Source organism: Balaenoptera physalus (assembly GCF_965194825.1).
Source record: "Balaenoptera physalus genome assembly, chromosome: 14".
NCBI classification, from domain to species: Eukaryota; Metazoa; Chordata; class Mammalia; order Artiodactyla; family Balaenopteridae; genus Balaenoptera; species Balaenoptera physalus.
The window spans coordinates 38389640-38404374 of NC_138893.1; the positions used below are offsets into that span (position 1 = coordinate 38389640).

Genomic DNA, 14735 nt, shown 5'->3' on the forward strand with positions numbered 1-14735 from the left:
AGGCCTTTTTCCCCAAGTAATTCAACGGTATTTCTGTACTTCTTGTGAACTTCTCATGTGCCTGAAATTAGGCTAAAATTCATGAAACTGTACTATCAAAAGATCCTTTGAATTCCAGTAATAGGTTCCAGTACACTTTCAGGAAAAAGGCTTGTTTTGTGCTCCCTCTGCAGTTTATATCTTTAGTGGATTATTTATAGAGAGCTTTAAATATACCTTAGTAATTTTTCCTAAGCTGCAACCTATTGTTTAGGTCCAAACTCAGAACTGGCTTCTGAGAACGACCACGGGGAAGTTTTGGATACAAATGTAAAGTAATTCTACTTGAAGAACTCATGGAAAAGAACTTTGCTGGGCATTGATTCTGTGAGATTCACACGGAAAAAATCCTAAGAATTCTCCGTTGAAAACATGAGAGTGGGATCAAGAGGGATCAGACATTTAGGAGTTTGTATCAGACTGTAGGAAACTTTGGAATCATCACTACTAATAAATTTTCATGAAGATTGCAGTGAATGTCAGGATGATTGTTATTTCAGCCAACTGAGAAGATGGAGGTTGTTTTTTAGATGTGGCAGCATGGGCTATAGCTATGTTTGTAAATTTCATGTTAATTTACTTCCTGTGATGCAGGCCAATGTGCTAGGCCAGTCAGTAGTCCTTCATCACTTAAGGAGCTGGTGCAGCTGAAGCCTCATCCCAGAAAATCTGAATCATCAGACCTTGGATGGGACCAGGTGTATGCATTTAAAGCACCCCTAGTATTTTTTTATCCCTGGAGGTCTGCAGGCTGCACTCTTGGGAGTCTAGCAAAGCATGAAAACCTCCTTCCCTTCATGGAGCTCACAGCCTCATTGTGGACATGAATCCATTACTCCAGGAGGATAAGCCAATCCCAAATGGTTTGTGCTACTTAAAATGCTATGTGTGGGATGTGCCTGGCTGTCATTTTATTCTATTTCTCAGGGAAATATTTAAGTACACTAATAAACATAGACACTTTGTGGGCACGTCTGCTAAACATGGGACATGCACACACCAACACAATCCAATTTGGAGGAAGGAGGCAGTATGGTTGGAAACACATCATAGCAGACTTTGAAATGCGCCCAAAGTCTTTTGAACTTAATTGGTAAAGAAATAGGTAGCTCAGGTTTGAGACTCTCATCACATCACTTCTAATGTCCAACGTCCTTAGTGTGGCATTCAGAGCCCTCCGTGACCTGCCACCCTGGCCTTAGTTTGAGCCTCTCCCCATTCCCCTTGAACAGTGAGCTTGATACCTTCTTGTCCCATGAGGAGGCCATGGAATGATCTTTCCCCCTTTCTTCATTTGGCAGCCCTCTCTTACTTCTTTACTCCTCCTAGAAGCCTCTCCTGACTCCCTAGATTGGGCTCAGTACTGCTCTGCACCCTGTGCACCCAGTTCTGTCTTTTTATTTTTTCGGCTGCGTCGGGTCTTCGTTGCTGTGCGCGGGCTTTCTCTAGTTGCGGCGAACTGGGGCTACTCTTTGTTGCAGTGTGCGGGCTTCTCATTGCGGTGGCTTCTCTTGTTGCGGAGCATGGGCTCTAGGCGCCTGGGCTTCAGTAGTTGCGGCACGTGGGCTCAGTAGTTGTGGCTCGTGGGCTCTAGAGTGCAGGCTCAGTAGTTGCGGCGCATGGGTTTAGTTGCTCCATGGCATGTGGGATCTTCCCGGACCAGGGATCGAACCCGTGTCCCCAAGTGGATTATTAACCACTGCACCACCAGGGAAGTCCCCCCACTTCTGTCTTACCACCTTCCTAATTGGGTTGAGAGTTTGTGTGTGTGAGCATCTCCTCCACTAGATGGTAAGCAACTCCAGAGCAGTGATTTCTCTCTTCCTGTTTTGGTATTGCCAGCCCAGTACCTGACGTACCGTAGATGCCCCATACATGTCTGCAGTGAGGTTGATAGATGTAAACATTAAATGGAAAGCAAATAACAGACTCATTCTCAAGTTTTCCTTCAGCTGGATTCTGCTAGAGAGGATTTTGAGCACTCTTCTGCCAGTGAGTCCAAAGGTGTTGAGGGATGGGTGGCCATGGAGGGGTCCTGAAATTCCTGCCCTGTGGATGCACAGGCCATAGGCAATCTGTGGCTCTGTAGGAGAGAGCAGTGAGGATGTGAACTCCATCAGGTTGCTTGTTTTCTGGTTTTCACATTTCCCTCTTAATTGGCATGGCTTCTTTGGAAGTGATGTACTCTTGATTTTTTGCCAAGAGTGGCTGTGTGCTCACAAAGCTTTTCTCTCCAACAAAATGGTTTCTGTCCTTTGGTCACTTGTGGACAACCCTGGCTTCATTTTGTGAGTGAATGACAAGGCGGCAGTGAGTCAGTTTGGGGGAATAAAACAACAAATGAACCCACGGGTTGGTGTCTGTATCATGAAGTCTTATCTCATCTGAGTGGAATGAGATTGAGATAAGTCCTTTGGAAATCTTCTCTAGAAATAAGAATAAAAAGTCCTGCTGTCTTATGAACTGTACATTTTTTATTTTTTCCTTCATTTGTTTTGCTGCACTTCTTGTAGCTTTAACTAACTGTAAAGTAGAAAATATCTATGCTTTGCTTCTGTTCTCAAAGCTCTTAATTATTTGGCCCTGAGGCCGGAGACAAAAACAATTTGGTTTTACTCTGCCACATTCCAAAAATAACTTTAGTAATACCCTCTTTGGTTATCTTAAAAGTGTAGAGTGGATGCTTTTATCCTAAAGTAGCAGTGTCTGACTGTTGGGGGGACTTTAGCTATATGACTGTTGTTTAGCAACTAAATGCTGGTGACTCATTCACTTTGACTGTGGTACAGGAAAATTCTTTCCATGGAAAACACAGGAGGGGGGCAATGTCTCTGAACCACTATGTAGTATTTTCCTTTGCAAAAGGCTTCTCTGGAAATGAGTAGGCACCAGCTGTTACTCTGCTGGCGTAGTCTCCAAAGCGGCCAGTGAGCCTTCCTCAACCAGGGTTTCTGTGCAGTTTATCCACAAAGGTATACAGGTAGGTTCAGAGCTGCAATAAATCAGTTTGGTTAATAAACTGAAATCTCAGGATTAAAAATGGTCACCCTGAATAAAAGAGAAATTGAACTAATTGCATTTACAGTATCCAGAATATTTATGTATGATCTGGTTTGGACTAGAAACACAATGGTGTTTTAGTGTCACATTCCATGGGGTGTGGGGCGGGAAGGGAGAGAGAGAGGGTGAGAGAGGGAGTGCCTCAGTGAGGTGCTAATCTATTTATGCAGCAAAAATATAATAAACTAAATTCACCTGCTAGGCTTACAGCACCAAACTAATTCCAGTTCTCTGAGTTTAATTTTGCTTGTCCGCATCTCCTTGCGGGCTCTGAGGGTGTTAGGGATGGGAGAAGTAGACTGTGGAGTGCTAGCCCGTGAACTTTCGGGGATAGAAAGGGCTTGTCCCCTCCTGCTCTCGAGCCCTGCCCATCCCTCTCGACCTGAGGTCGTGCTGCTCTCATGCTTGGCTCTTATTTATGAATGGAGGTTAGAGAAGCCGCTTAAAGGCTCTTTAGTGCTTACACTCCAGCTGGCTGCTGACTTAGGAAAAACATGACCCTATGGGGCTGCGGTGGGGGCAGGGAGGACCGTGGGAGAAGTTTGTGTCATAGAAATGACGACCCATGGGTTGGAGGGGCCTTATTAGCCCTTTCTTACAGGCAGAGATGCCCAGGCTATTAATAGTAAAGCCCTGAATCACAGATGTAGGAATGTCACAGCTGCTTGAGCTCTGCCTCTGTTACCCGGCAGAAAAGCAGCCCCGCCCAACGTCATTTCAGCTATAAACAACCTCGGAGGCAAAGATGAGGCACGTTGATTGACTTCATTCCTTTCTGTTACCCCAGCTCTCTTAGACCCAACACGGTACAATATTTCCAGTAAAACAGTCGAATCCTGGCTGTGCGTTCTGGTTCTGCAGGACGGGTTGCCCATCTGCTGCTCTCTCCGAGCCGCGGCATCTGCCTTTGTGTCTCTCGCTCATCACATCTCTCCCACATGGTGGGGAGAGCAAGCAAATGATCTGGGTTTTGGAGACAGGTGCTGGAATGGGGTGGGCGTCGGCTTAGTGACCCCAGCCTCCACCCCCGGAAGTCACCTGCTCCCGTGAGACCAACGTGTGCTCCTGTGGGTCAGAAATCAAAAGCCTTGTCACTTGTCAGGTTTCACTGCCACTGCCAGATCAGGCTTAGGCTGGTGAGCGGTGCGGGGGTGACTGCCCTTCACTTTGTGGCTGGGAGGGTTTGTCCCTCACATATACACAACCCAAGAGGGGCTTGTCTAGAAAACTCTAAAGAAGCAAGGAGAAGGGGGAAGTCAGAATCCTACCTGGATAACTCAGATTTTTACTTTGATCCTGAATTTGATCCTGGATGAGGAATTGAATCCTGAAAGAGCCTCTTCCCAGGCTCCCTCTCATTGTCCGGTCGGTCCCCTGCTCCTCCCATTTCAGGTAAGGGGTCAGGGAGCAGCAGGGCAAATCACAAATCAAATGTCATTATTCATTTTTCATTGTAATTAAACCTCCAGGACCCTAAAAGTTGAAAAAAATGAACTTGAAGGCATCACTAGCATTATTTTTCTACCAAGGCTAATTTTACTTATTTATTTATTTTGGGGGGTAGGAATTTAACACAAATTTACTTGCATAGATTTAAATTGCAGTTTCTATTATAAAAACAGAAAGGTTACCCTTTCACTTTTTTTTTTTTAAACATCTTTATTGGAGTATAATTGCTTTACAATGGTGTGTTAGTTTCTGCTGTATAACAAAGTGAATCAGCTATACGAATACATATATCCCCGTATCCCCTCCCTCTTGCATCTCCCTCCCACCCTCCCTATCCCACCCCTCTAGGTGGTCACAAAGCAGTGAGCTGATCTCCCTGTGCCATGCAGCTGCTTCCCACTAGCTATCTGTTTTACATTTGGTAGTGTATATATGTCCATGCCACTCTCTCACTTCATCCCAGCTTACCCTTCCCCCTCCCCGTGTCCTCAAGTCCATTCTCTACGTCTGTGTCTTTATTCCTGTCCTGCCCCTAGGTTCTTCAGAACCATTTTTTGTGTTTTTTAGATTCCGTATATATGTTTTAGCATACGGTATTTGTTTTTCTCTTTCTGACTTACTTCACTCTGTATGACAGACTCTAGGTCCATCCACCTCACTACAAATGACTCAATTTCATTTCTTTTTATGGCTGAGTAATATTCCATTGTATGTATATGCCACATCTTCTGTATCCATTCGTCTGTCGATGGACACTTAGGTTGCTTCCATGTCCTGGCTATTGTAAATAGAGCTGCAATGAACATTGTGGTACATGACTCTTTTTGAATTATGGTTTTCTCAGGGTATATGACCAGTAGTGGGATTGCTGGGTCATATGGCAGTTCTATTTTTAGTTTTTTAAGGAACCTCCATACTGTTCTCCATAGTGGCTGTATCAATTTACATTCCCACCAACAGTGCAAGAGGGTTCCCTTTTCTCCACACCCTCTCCAGCATTTATTGTTTGTAGATTTTTTGATGATGGCCATTCTGACTGGTGTGAGGTGGTACCTCATTGTAGTTTTGATTTGCATTTCTCTAATGATTAGTGATGTTGAGCATCCTTTCATGTGTTTGTTGGTAATCTGTATATCTTCTTTGGAGAAATGTCTATCTAGGTCTTCTGCCCATTTTTGGATTGGGTTGTATGTTTTTTTGATATTGAGCTGCATGAGCCGCCAAGGCTAATTTTATTTATTCAGTTGGTCTGAAAGAAGCTGAATTGACAGCAGCAGTAATAGGAGACTAATAAGCTAACAATTGACTAGTTTTACTTATTGGAACAGTCCCTGGCTTGCCCCTCGGCCCCCCTCTTCTGGCAATCATTTATCAGACCCCGGGAGGGGGCCAGGGCTCCGGAGCATTTTGATGCCCGTTTTCCCGGCACGAGGAATGCTACGTGGTGTCAGTGACCAGAGATTAGGACACTGGAATTTTGCATTTGTTACAGCAGCAGCTGTAGTGAGTGGCTGAGGCCGAAGGGCAGCGTCCCGCCCTCCCCCCTCCACCAGCAGGGCGCGGCCACCACTCGGCAGCGATCGCTGGGGCGGGCACCGGAGCTCGGCCCTCCAGACAGGGGGCGGGATTTTAGAAAGAAGCCCCGGACTTGGCAAGTGGATGCCCCGGTTCTTCATCGCTGCCTCTGCCGCAGCCGATCTGTCTGCCTAGGGGCGCTCCCACTCCTAGACTTTGTTCCTGTTTCCTTCGGTGCTGCTCGCCAAAGGCCCTGGTTGCCATGGTGAAGGAGAAAGGTAATTATAAATATCGATCACTGTGCATGGTTGCAGAAGTTGGACTGGTGCTGCAGGGCTCGGCCACCTAATGGGGGATGATCAGTGGAAAGCCGGGCAGACATGTTCTTGGTGTGAGAATCTGTACTGTGGTGTCCGTGTTTCCACAGAACGGAGACTTACTTCATCAAGAACCTTTCATTTAGCCACGGCGTCGTCAGAAGCACATCCTATTTCTGGAGTGTTTGCACAGCCGAGCTCCCGGGCGTGCGTCTCTCTTGCCTGACATTGCATTTTGAATTTTCGGTTGTGTTTGAGCCTTGCCTTCCTGCCCTCATCCTAGCCTCCATTCTTCCTCACTTACCCCCACCCAAATCAATAAATTAATGAAGATGTGTAATGAAAGGACCCTTCTACCAGGTCTGTGCTGTGTTGGCATCTGCCCAAGCCTAGCTGTATGGCTGGAAGTTCGAAGTGGGCTGTCTTAAAGGTTCCAGGTGTGCCACTCTTAATAACCTGTCATTTCAGCGGCATCCCTAATCACTCCTCCAAACACCTTAAAGGATGCTTAACATGTCAAAGGTGGCAGATTATGTCTTAAGAAGAAAGTAAAAAGGGAGAGGGCTGTCATGCTCTGCACAGGTGTGCAGTGTTTATGCACTGGGCGTGGTCCTGAAATGGAAGTTAAATCTTTCAGAATTGAATTGTAGTTTAAATTATTCGTTTATCTGGGAAATATAAAAGAGCACAACAGTGTTTGATTTTAATTATCCAAGTAATATATAAATATGTCTTACGTTAAGAAAAGTGAAATGTCACAGGAGACTAGAGAGTGAAAGGTGAAATCCCCTTGCCCCTACCCTGTACACCTCAACTCCCCTTTCTCTCTTGAGGCAAAATTGTTAATAGTTACTGTGCATCCTTTTAGACCTTCTAGACAGGAATAAGATAGATAGATGAGAGATAGATACATAGATAGATAGATAGGTAGATAGTATTTTAAAAGGATCATTCTTTGATCATTTTCTATGGCTTGATTGTTTCTCTTAATATGTCTTCGGGACCTTTACAACATGATTTGATAGTGTGAGTAACCACCACTTAATTTTGCTTTTTGGGTAAGCTTGGATTTATTCTACCACATTTTCTGACTGGGGACGTACTTTTCTCCATAAACACAGATGTCTGCTCTTTGGGGGCTGTCTTGAACATTTCAGTGATTTATCTTTATCTACTTTCTCGTAAAGCCCCTACAGGGAATAAATATTAGGTGAACGTGCTGAACTCAAATTGATCCCTATTGCTGGAAACTCAGTTCAGGTTTATTATGCTAATGGATGGATGGAGAAATAGGATCATGACAGCTAAGTGTGTTAAGACCACACCTTAGGACAAAGAGAAACAGCTTCTGTTCTATCCATTCTGCTCCTGTGTATCTTTCATAAATCACGTTGTTTAGCTTTGGTTTTTCATGGACTAAGGGGTAATTGAGTGGAATGGTTTGGTGCGAATATAGGTGCTTCTAATAATGTTTCCTCTCTTTTTGGGGTAATACCAGGAACCCTCAGAGTAAGAGATAAAGATGTTGACATTTAATCAAGGTCAGGTCTCTTCATTTTTACCTCTCCCACAGAGGAGAGAAACAACCTGGCTCTGATCTCTATTGCTAATGGATTTGAGTTTGTTTCCCCAACAGGAGTAATTTATGAGTGATGGGAAAGGGGATGGTAAAAGCCACTTCCCGATTCCATCCCCCAGGGGTCCAGGAAGCTCCAGACATTTTGTATGTGGTGAATGTATTATAGATCAGTGGTCCCCGAATAGCAGCTCTTTTTAAGTCACTACAGACTTCCCAAAGCTCGGATTGCCTGTGTTCACATTTGCTTTACAAGTCAGTAGCCACTTTCTGACTGGAACACTTTGGACAGGGCACCGAGAGGTCACATACTAGTATTATCTTAGCCCTTAGCCACTGATTAAAGGCTGTTCCTTTTTTATTTTGAGGTCTGTGTCAGTCTCCACTTCTGTCTCCCAGCTTCCTGACTGCATTGACCTCAGCCAACAGCAGGGGAAGGCAGGGTTTTTGGTGGGTACACAAGCGCTTCCATGGAAAGAAAGGAATTTCATTATAGCTTTTAAAGAGAGAAGGGCACAGGAAAGCACGTAGTCCAGACATTCATCCTAGAGTGAGAAAACTGGGCTTCAGAAAAGGTAGGTAAATTGCTCAAAATCACACAGCGGGTAATCGGACCAAGCGCTCGTCCTCTGTGTTCCATCAAAGCGGAACATGGCTCAGTGTCTGCATTTACTACAGTGTGTGGACACCCACTGGCTCCGTCACTAGACAGCGAGCCTCTTAGAAGCAGCCCTGTGTCTCTATCTTTAATCTTCCAGTTCATAGCTTGGTGCCTGCCCATCGTAGATTCTCACAGTTGAAACAGGTTGCCCTGTTGTCAGAGCTGGTTCCAGAGCCTGTGTCTGCTTGATTCTGAGACCTTTCTAGTCCTCTCCATTTCCTCTTGCTGCCAGAGAGGCCCAGCTTCTTCCTTTCTCCTGGAGCTGACACGAATCAGCCTTGAGCGAGCTTGGATCACGGCAGCATCCATCCTGAGGAATATGAGAAGCCCTCTGAAGGAGTGACATAGATTCCCTGTTGCTCACCACTTAGAGGTGGTTTAGCTCACACTGACTTGTGCCACCATTTTCTCTCCTAGGTAAAGTTTCCATGTATCTCTCGGCTTGGGATTGACACTGACAGGAAAGAAAGCATGCTGGCAGATCACACCTCTACAAGTGTGGAATGACATTTGCCAACATGCTTTGACCCTCATTCTCTTCTCTTCTCCTGCCCACCCATTTCCAGTTGCAGAGACTTATTGATCTGGGAATCTTGATGAAATGGTTATTTCTCTGACGCATTCAACGGCGTCTTACCCTTGCTGTGTCCTGTAACAAAGAAGCAGGAGAGATTTTGTGGGTTTATCAGTCAGTATCTGTCTTTCTGAATACACTTTCATCAACCTCAATTCCAGAGCCCACTCTACTCATTTAAAAACTGTAATTGTCTAGCTTATGTGTGTTCTAGTGCAAGTTTTAAAAATGAACACAAAAGGGATTTATTATTCCTTTTTGTTAGAGAAAACAAGAATAAGCAAATACTAGAGATTACGTTGTGTAAACACTCATTTATTTAAATAATAAGGGGGGGTTTATGGTTTGGAAATCATGTAAGAGGATAAAAATTTAGCAGCAAGGGAGTCACATCAAGGAAAACAGAGTTCTACATTTGAGCACATCATTTTTTGTTTATTTTGTTTCTCAGAAGTTTTCTGTCACTGTTAGATGACCCAACTTGCTTTTATTTATTTTTTAAATAAATCTATTTATTTATTTATTTTGACTGCGTTGGGTCTTCGTTGCTGCACGTGGGCTTTCTCTAGTTGCGGCGAGCGGGGGCTACTCTTTCTTCGTTGCAGTGCGCGGGCTTCTCATTGTGGTGGCTTCTCTTGTTGTGGAGCATGGGCTCTAGGCACATGGGCTTCAGTAGTTGTGGCATGCGGGCTCAGTAGTTGTGGTGCACTGGCTTAGTTACTCCATGGCATGTGGGAGCTTCCCAGACCAGGGATCGAACCCGTGTCCCCTGCGTTGGCAGGCAGATTCTTAACCACTGCGCCACCAGGGAAGTCACCCAACTTGCTTTTAAGGTAGAGCAGGACCCAGTGAAACTCATTCTAGTTCACCCTCGGTGGAGAGACGTTCACCCTCCACCTGACATTCAGGTATATGAGACACACACACACAAACACACACACACACACACACACACGGAGCAATCTTGTTTCTTAGCAACTTCTGAGAACAGTGGTGTACTGGGTCTCAGATGTGTCCTACAGACTGGCACCAAAGCAATCCTCTTAGGATGCTGATGTCATCATATTTCCAGCTCAGAAACCTAAATGAGTGACAAGGTAAAGTTCAAGCCTTCCTGCTAATCATTGAGGATTCTCCCCAAGTACTGAAATTACCTCCTCCCCACCCCTATCTAAGACAATCTTGTTTTTTGTGTGTGTGCTTTTATTTAATTACATCTTTATTGGAGTATAAGTGCTTTACAATGGTGTGTTAATTTCTGCTTTATAACAAAGTGAATCAGCTATACGTATACATATATCCCTATATCCCCTCCCTCTTGCGTCTCCCTCCCTCCCACCCTCCCTATCCCACCGCTCTAGGTGGACACAAAGCACCGAGCTGATCTCCCTGTGCTATGCGGCTGCTTCCCACTAGCTAGCTATTTTACATTTGGTAGTGTATATATGTCCATGCTACTCTCTCACTACATCCCAGCCTCCCCTACCCCGCCTGTGTCCTCAAGTCCGTTCTCAACGTCTGCATCTTTATTCCTGCCCTGCCACTAGGTTCTGTTTTTGCTTTTAATGTTACTATTAAATCTGCCAGTTATTGAAAATATACTAACTGGCAGGCTTTGTGTTGAAAGCTTTACGTACATTGTTTCTAATCTTTGAAACCATCAAGGTCAGTGGTACTCCTCCCCTTTAACAGATGAGGAAGAGGAGGCTCACAGGAGTTTAGAAACTTGCCAGAGATCACTTAGCTAGAAAGTAGAAGAGCTGATTTTCTACCCAGGCCTATCTGGCTCCAGAATCTATGCTAAATGTACTTACGGTACCTCCCCCCACACTTTTCCTATTTGAATAATCATGGAGGTATCTTCCTTCTCCATCCTGGGTCATTCTGCCCCTCCTGTCCTGGTGAGAAATATATATAGTCTCCTTTTCTGTATCTGCCCAAGACCTAACTCAAGTTCTGCTTCCTAACAGTGCTTTACAAAGGCCCATCCCTTCTGTATATTCTTCTAGAGTTACTCTGAGCACTTAAGTAAACACCAGAGAAATTATACAACAATTTAATCATCACCTGTACGACTTAAGGAAGAGTGTCTGTCTCTCCCTAAGGAGTTGTTGACTTCATATATTGTCTTATCAAACAACCTTTAGGGTTGCCACATGTTGTTGCCTCTGATGGTATCTGTTCTTCCGCCCCTTCCCACTCCTCCCAAAACCCACACCCACACAGACGCTACTCACTCAGGCGCGTGCACACTGCCTAATGTAATCAAAACCCATTTCTGTTCCATCCTTGGGGAAGTCTGAGAACAGATCGTTCTCTGCAGTATAATAATTCATTATCCATCCAAGTCGCCTTCCAGGCCCCCTGTTGGTGTAAAATAGCTTATCCTAGATTCAGTTTTCCAACCCTGCTTCCCAGGTTGATGCTTCATACCCCACCCCTACCTGCGCCTGGAATTGTCTAGGTTCTTCATTTATCCTTAACTTGAAAAGCCACAAGCTTTTCAAGGGACACCAATGACAGGGATATTTCCTAAGTAAGGTCTAAAGGGAAGCTGTTGATTTAAGGAGGCACCACGATGCTCTAAGCTTCAGAATACATTGTCTTGATCTGTGACTTATGCACACAACTCAGTTGTGAACTTTGAATCTTTGGAGGGAGAGGAGATCCAGTTTTGTCATCATATTCCACTCGAGAGGAAAAAAAAAACCAAGTGTGAATTTCTCTTACTGTTTTATAAATGAAATTGTACTACTCTCACTAGGAAGTATGGCTCTGCTCCGGTTTTCTTCACAACCGAAGGGCTGTCTGGGTGATGGGATTTCTAACGCTAAGGGAAAGAACTTCACATTAAAAAAGAAAAATCACAACAAATCCCTGCCCTCTGCCACTTACTCACTGATGTCTAAAAATGTTTATCCAGAGAGAAAACAAAAAAAGACTTTGTTTCCACAATTAGACTTAAGGCTGAATGTGGAAAGAAATCTGAGAGAAGGAACACAATGACTTAAATTTACCCGCTCTTGAGAACGTCTCAGCTGGTTGGGCCACTGAGATGGGTGGTCTTCTTTATCCATTCATCTGTCGATGGGCATTTAGGAGAAACCCTTTTTTAAAGAACAAGAACTTGACTTTCCAAAGTCCTGCAGAAAAGACATCCTCAGTGAGACTCACCCTTCCAAGAGCAAAATCTTGTGCACCGATTCTCTGTGGGGGGTGGGGGGCTCCTCTGTGTCATCGTCATATTCACAGCTCCTGGGAGGCAAGCAGGAGGGCCCTCATAGTGCTTGCATCTCGTGTGCCAAAGCCGAAATGCTGAGTATTTTCCTGGGCCAGCATTAGAGAGCCAGAGGACCTTTCAGAAGGTTCAGTGATGGGTGAGTGGTGCAGGATTTCTTCCCATTGTGGTTGAGCCTGATCTGGGCACACCACACTAGAAACCAGCCCAGCTTCCTATTTCATTGTGTGTTGGTCTGATGGTGACTCATACCGAGAGGTATGTTTATCCCAAACTGGCAGGAGCTGTGTATTCAAGGGCACATTTTGTTAACAGTGGGGAGGGTGAATATTTGTATGCATGACCTCTTTCCTCTGAAACGTTGCATTTGTGTTCACACTGACATGATTAATGCTATTATGGTCCAGTGTGCCCTGGGGGGCCCCAGGGTTGAGTTTCTGTGTCCCATTGCAATCCAATAGGCTGACTTATTTGAATACTTGGACTTAACTGTGAAGATGCTGGTTTTCTTAAGACTTCCAGGGAAATGACTATCGAGGGCAGTGGTTCTCAACTGTTGGCAGGCATCAGAACCACCTGGAGGGCTTGTAAGAACAGGGATGTCTAGGCCCTGCTCCCAGAGTTCTGATTCAGTTAAGTCTGAGGAAGGGCGTGGGGTTTTGCATTTCTAGCAATTCCCAGGTGATGTTGACGCTTGTGGTCTGGGGACCATACTCTGACACTGTCTAGGTAATCCATGGTTTCTGTGGGTAAAATGATCAGCCTTCCATGCAGAGAAGTGAGAACTTTTATATAAGTAGCCTCTCCATTCTCTTTTGCTAATTGATCTTGCTTACAATGCAGACAGCAAAGAGAAGGCCAAGAGCATTGTTCTCGCGCTGACTCTCCTACATCGTAGAATGAAGCTATAGTTCATTTAAAAAAAGGCCTTCTGGGAGATCTGAGTGGCCAGGAGACTGCTGTCAGTATATGACACTGGATGGGCAGAGAGTGGGCCTGGGAGGAAGTTACAAGGTGCCTTTCCCTGGGAGTGAGTTGGCGTTCAGCTTGACTTGGGGAAGGCAGGGAGTCAAGGCACAGGAGTGCCATTCTGTAACCATCATTCCTAATTCTCGAAGGGTTAGGTGAACATTTTTACTGGGGTTCATACACCTTTTTGGAATCCTTTGTAAAAGATAGTTTCAAAGGAGCCAGGAGAGTCTTTGAGGAGCTAAAACATAGTATTAAAACCTGGAGCATTTCACCCACCTCCACTATATCGGTCTGTATTCTAGATGTCTGGATTCTGTCTTGTCATTCAACAATATTGATTGTTCAACAGTCTGTATTCACAATGCTAATTGAAACATTGTGCAGGGAGAAACTTAAGAAAAATTAAGACAAACAGAGAATGGTAGAAAAAGGTAGCACGGTTATTTCACCGTGGAGTATCTGATGGGAAATGAGAGAGAGGGCTGAGTACCCCTCAGAAAAATGGCAGGAGCTGTGGGTTCCCAGGTCCATGAAGGGTCCCCTAAGTGACACATGGAGCTAGATGAGTGTCAGCTGGATTGCTATGTGCCACTCGTGGGAGCCCTGTCTGGACAGCCATCGAGGAACAGTTTTAAGGCCGACAGTGGGAATGGTATCTTCTGGACTGGGTTCAGTGGTGCTGTTCCTGCTCAACTGGAAGACACTGCCTGTCCTGCCATGTGTGAAGAGCCCAGCCTGAAGCAATGAACCATAGCAACGGGATTCTTGAGCGCATCACAGATTTATTGAAGTCTACTCTCCACATTTCGGGGGTAACCTGATACACTGAAAAGGTCCTACCTTCAGTAGGTTAATGAATTAGCCATTGTTGGGAGGGGTGCTGATTGAAAAGAGAGGCAACACAAGGTGATCAGAAGGGATATAAATGGTATTCTCTTGGGGTTCAAAGGAAGGAAGAGTTAGTGTTTCAAATGAATCAGAAAAGGCTTTACAGAAAAGGAAGCATTTAAGATTGACCTTGGCGGGTTCTGTTAATTTCTTCCTGGTAGGGATGGTGTTTAATTCAATTCGTACTCAGTATACAGTGTCTGCTCCATAGTAAGTGCTCAGTGAATGTTGAATGAACTAACAAGTGGATGAAGGATGCGTATGGGTGCGGGAGGTGGTTATCCTTGTTTAAATGTTTATTCAGAACCTAATAAGAGACGAGCAGTCTCGGTATAGAAACAAATAAAATGTAGTTCTTGACCTGAAAGCACTCACATTCTAGCAAGGAACATAAACACAGAAATGATTACGATATAATGTGAAATGTATGCAGCAGAGAACTCAAA

General features: G+C 44.8%; 1 protein-coding gene across 3 annotated transcripts in view; it reads left to right on the forward strand.

Annotated features, from left to right (window-relative positions):
- ABLIM1 (actin binding LIM protein 1) overlaps positions 1-14735 on the forward strand; it is a 329116-nt gene that overhangs the window by 137518 nt on the left and 176863 nt on the right. The window contains exon 1 of one of the 3 annotated variants that reach the window (XM_082423397.1): positions 6126-6341. The exons of the other annotated variants lie outside the window; for them this stretch is intronic. Coding sequence (XP_082279523.1) covers positions 6326-6341 — 16 coding nt within the window. The 5' untranslated portion in view covers positions 6126-6325. Of the gene's footprint in view, positions 1-6125; positions 6342-14735 lie in introns of those variants that run through there. 3 annotated transcript variants of the gene reach the window in all.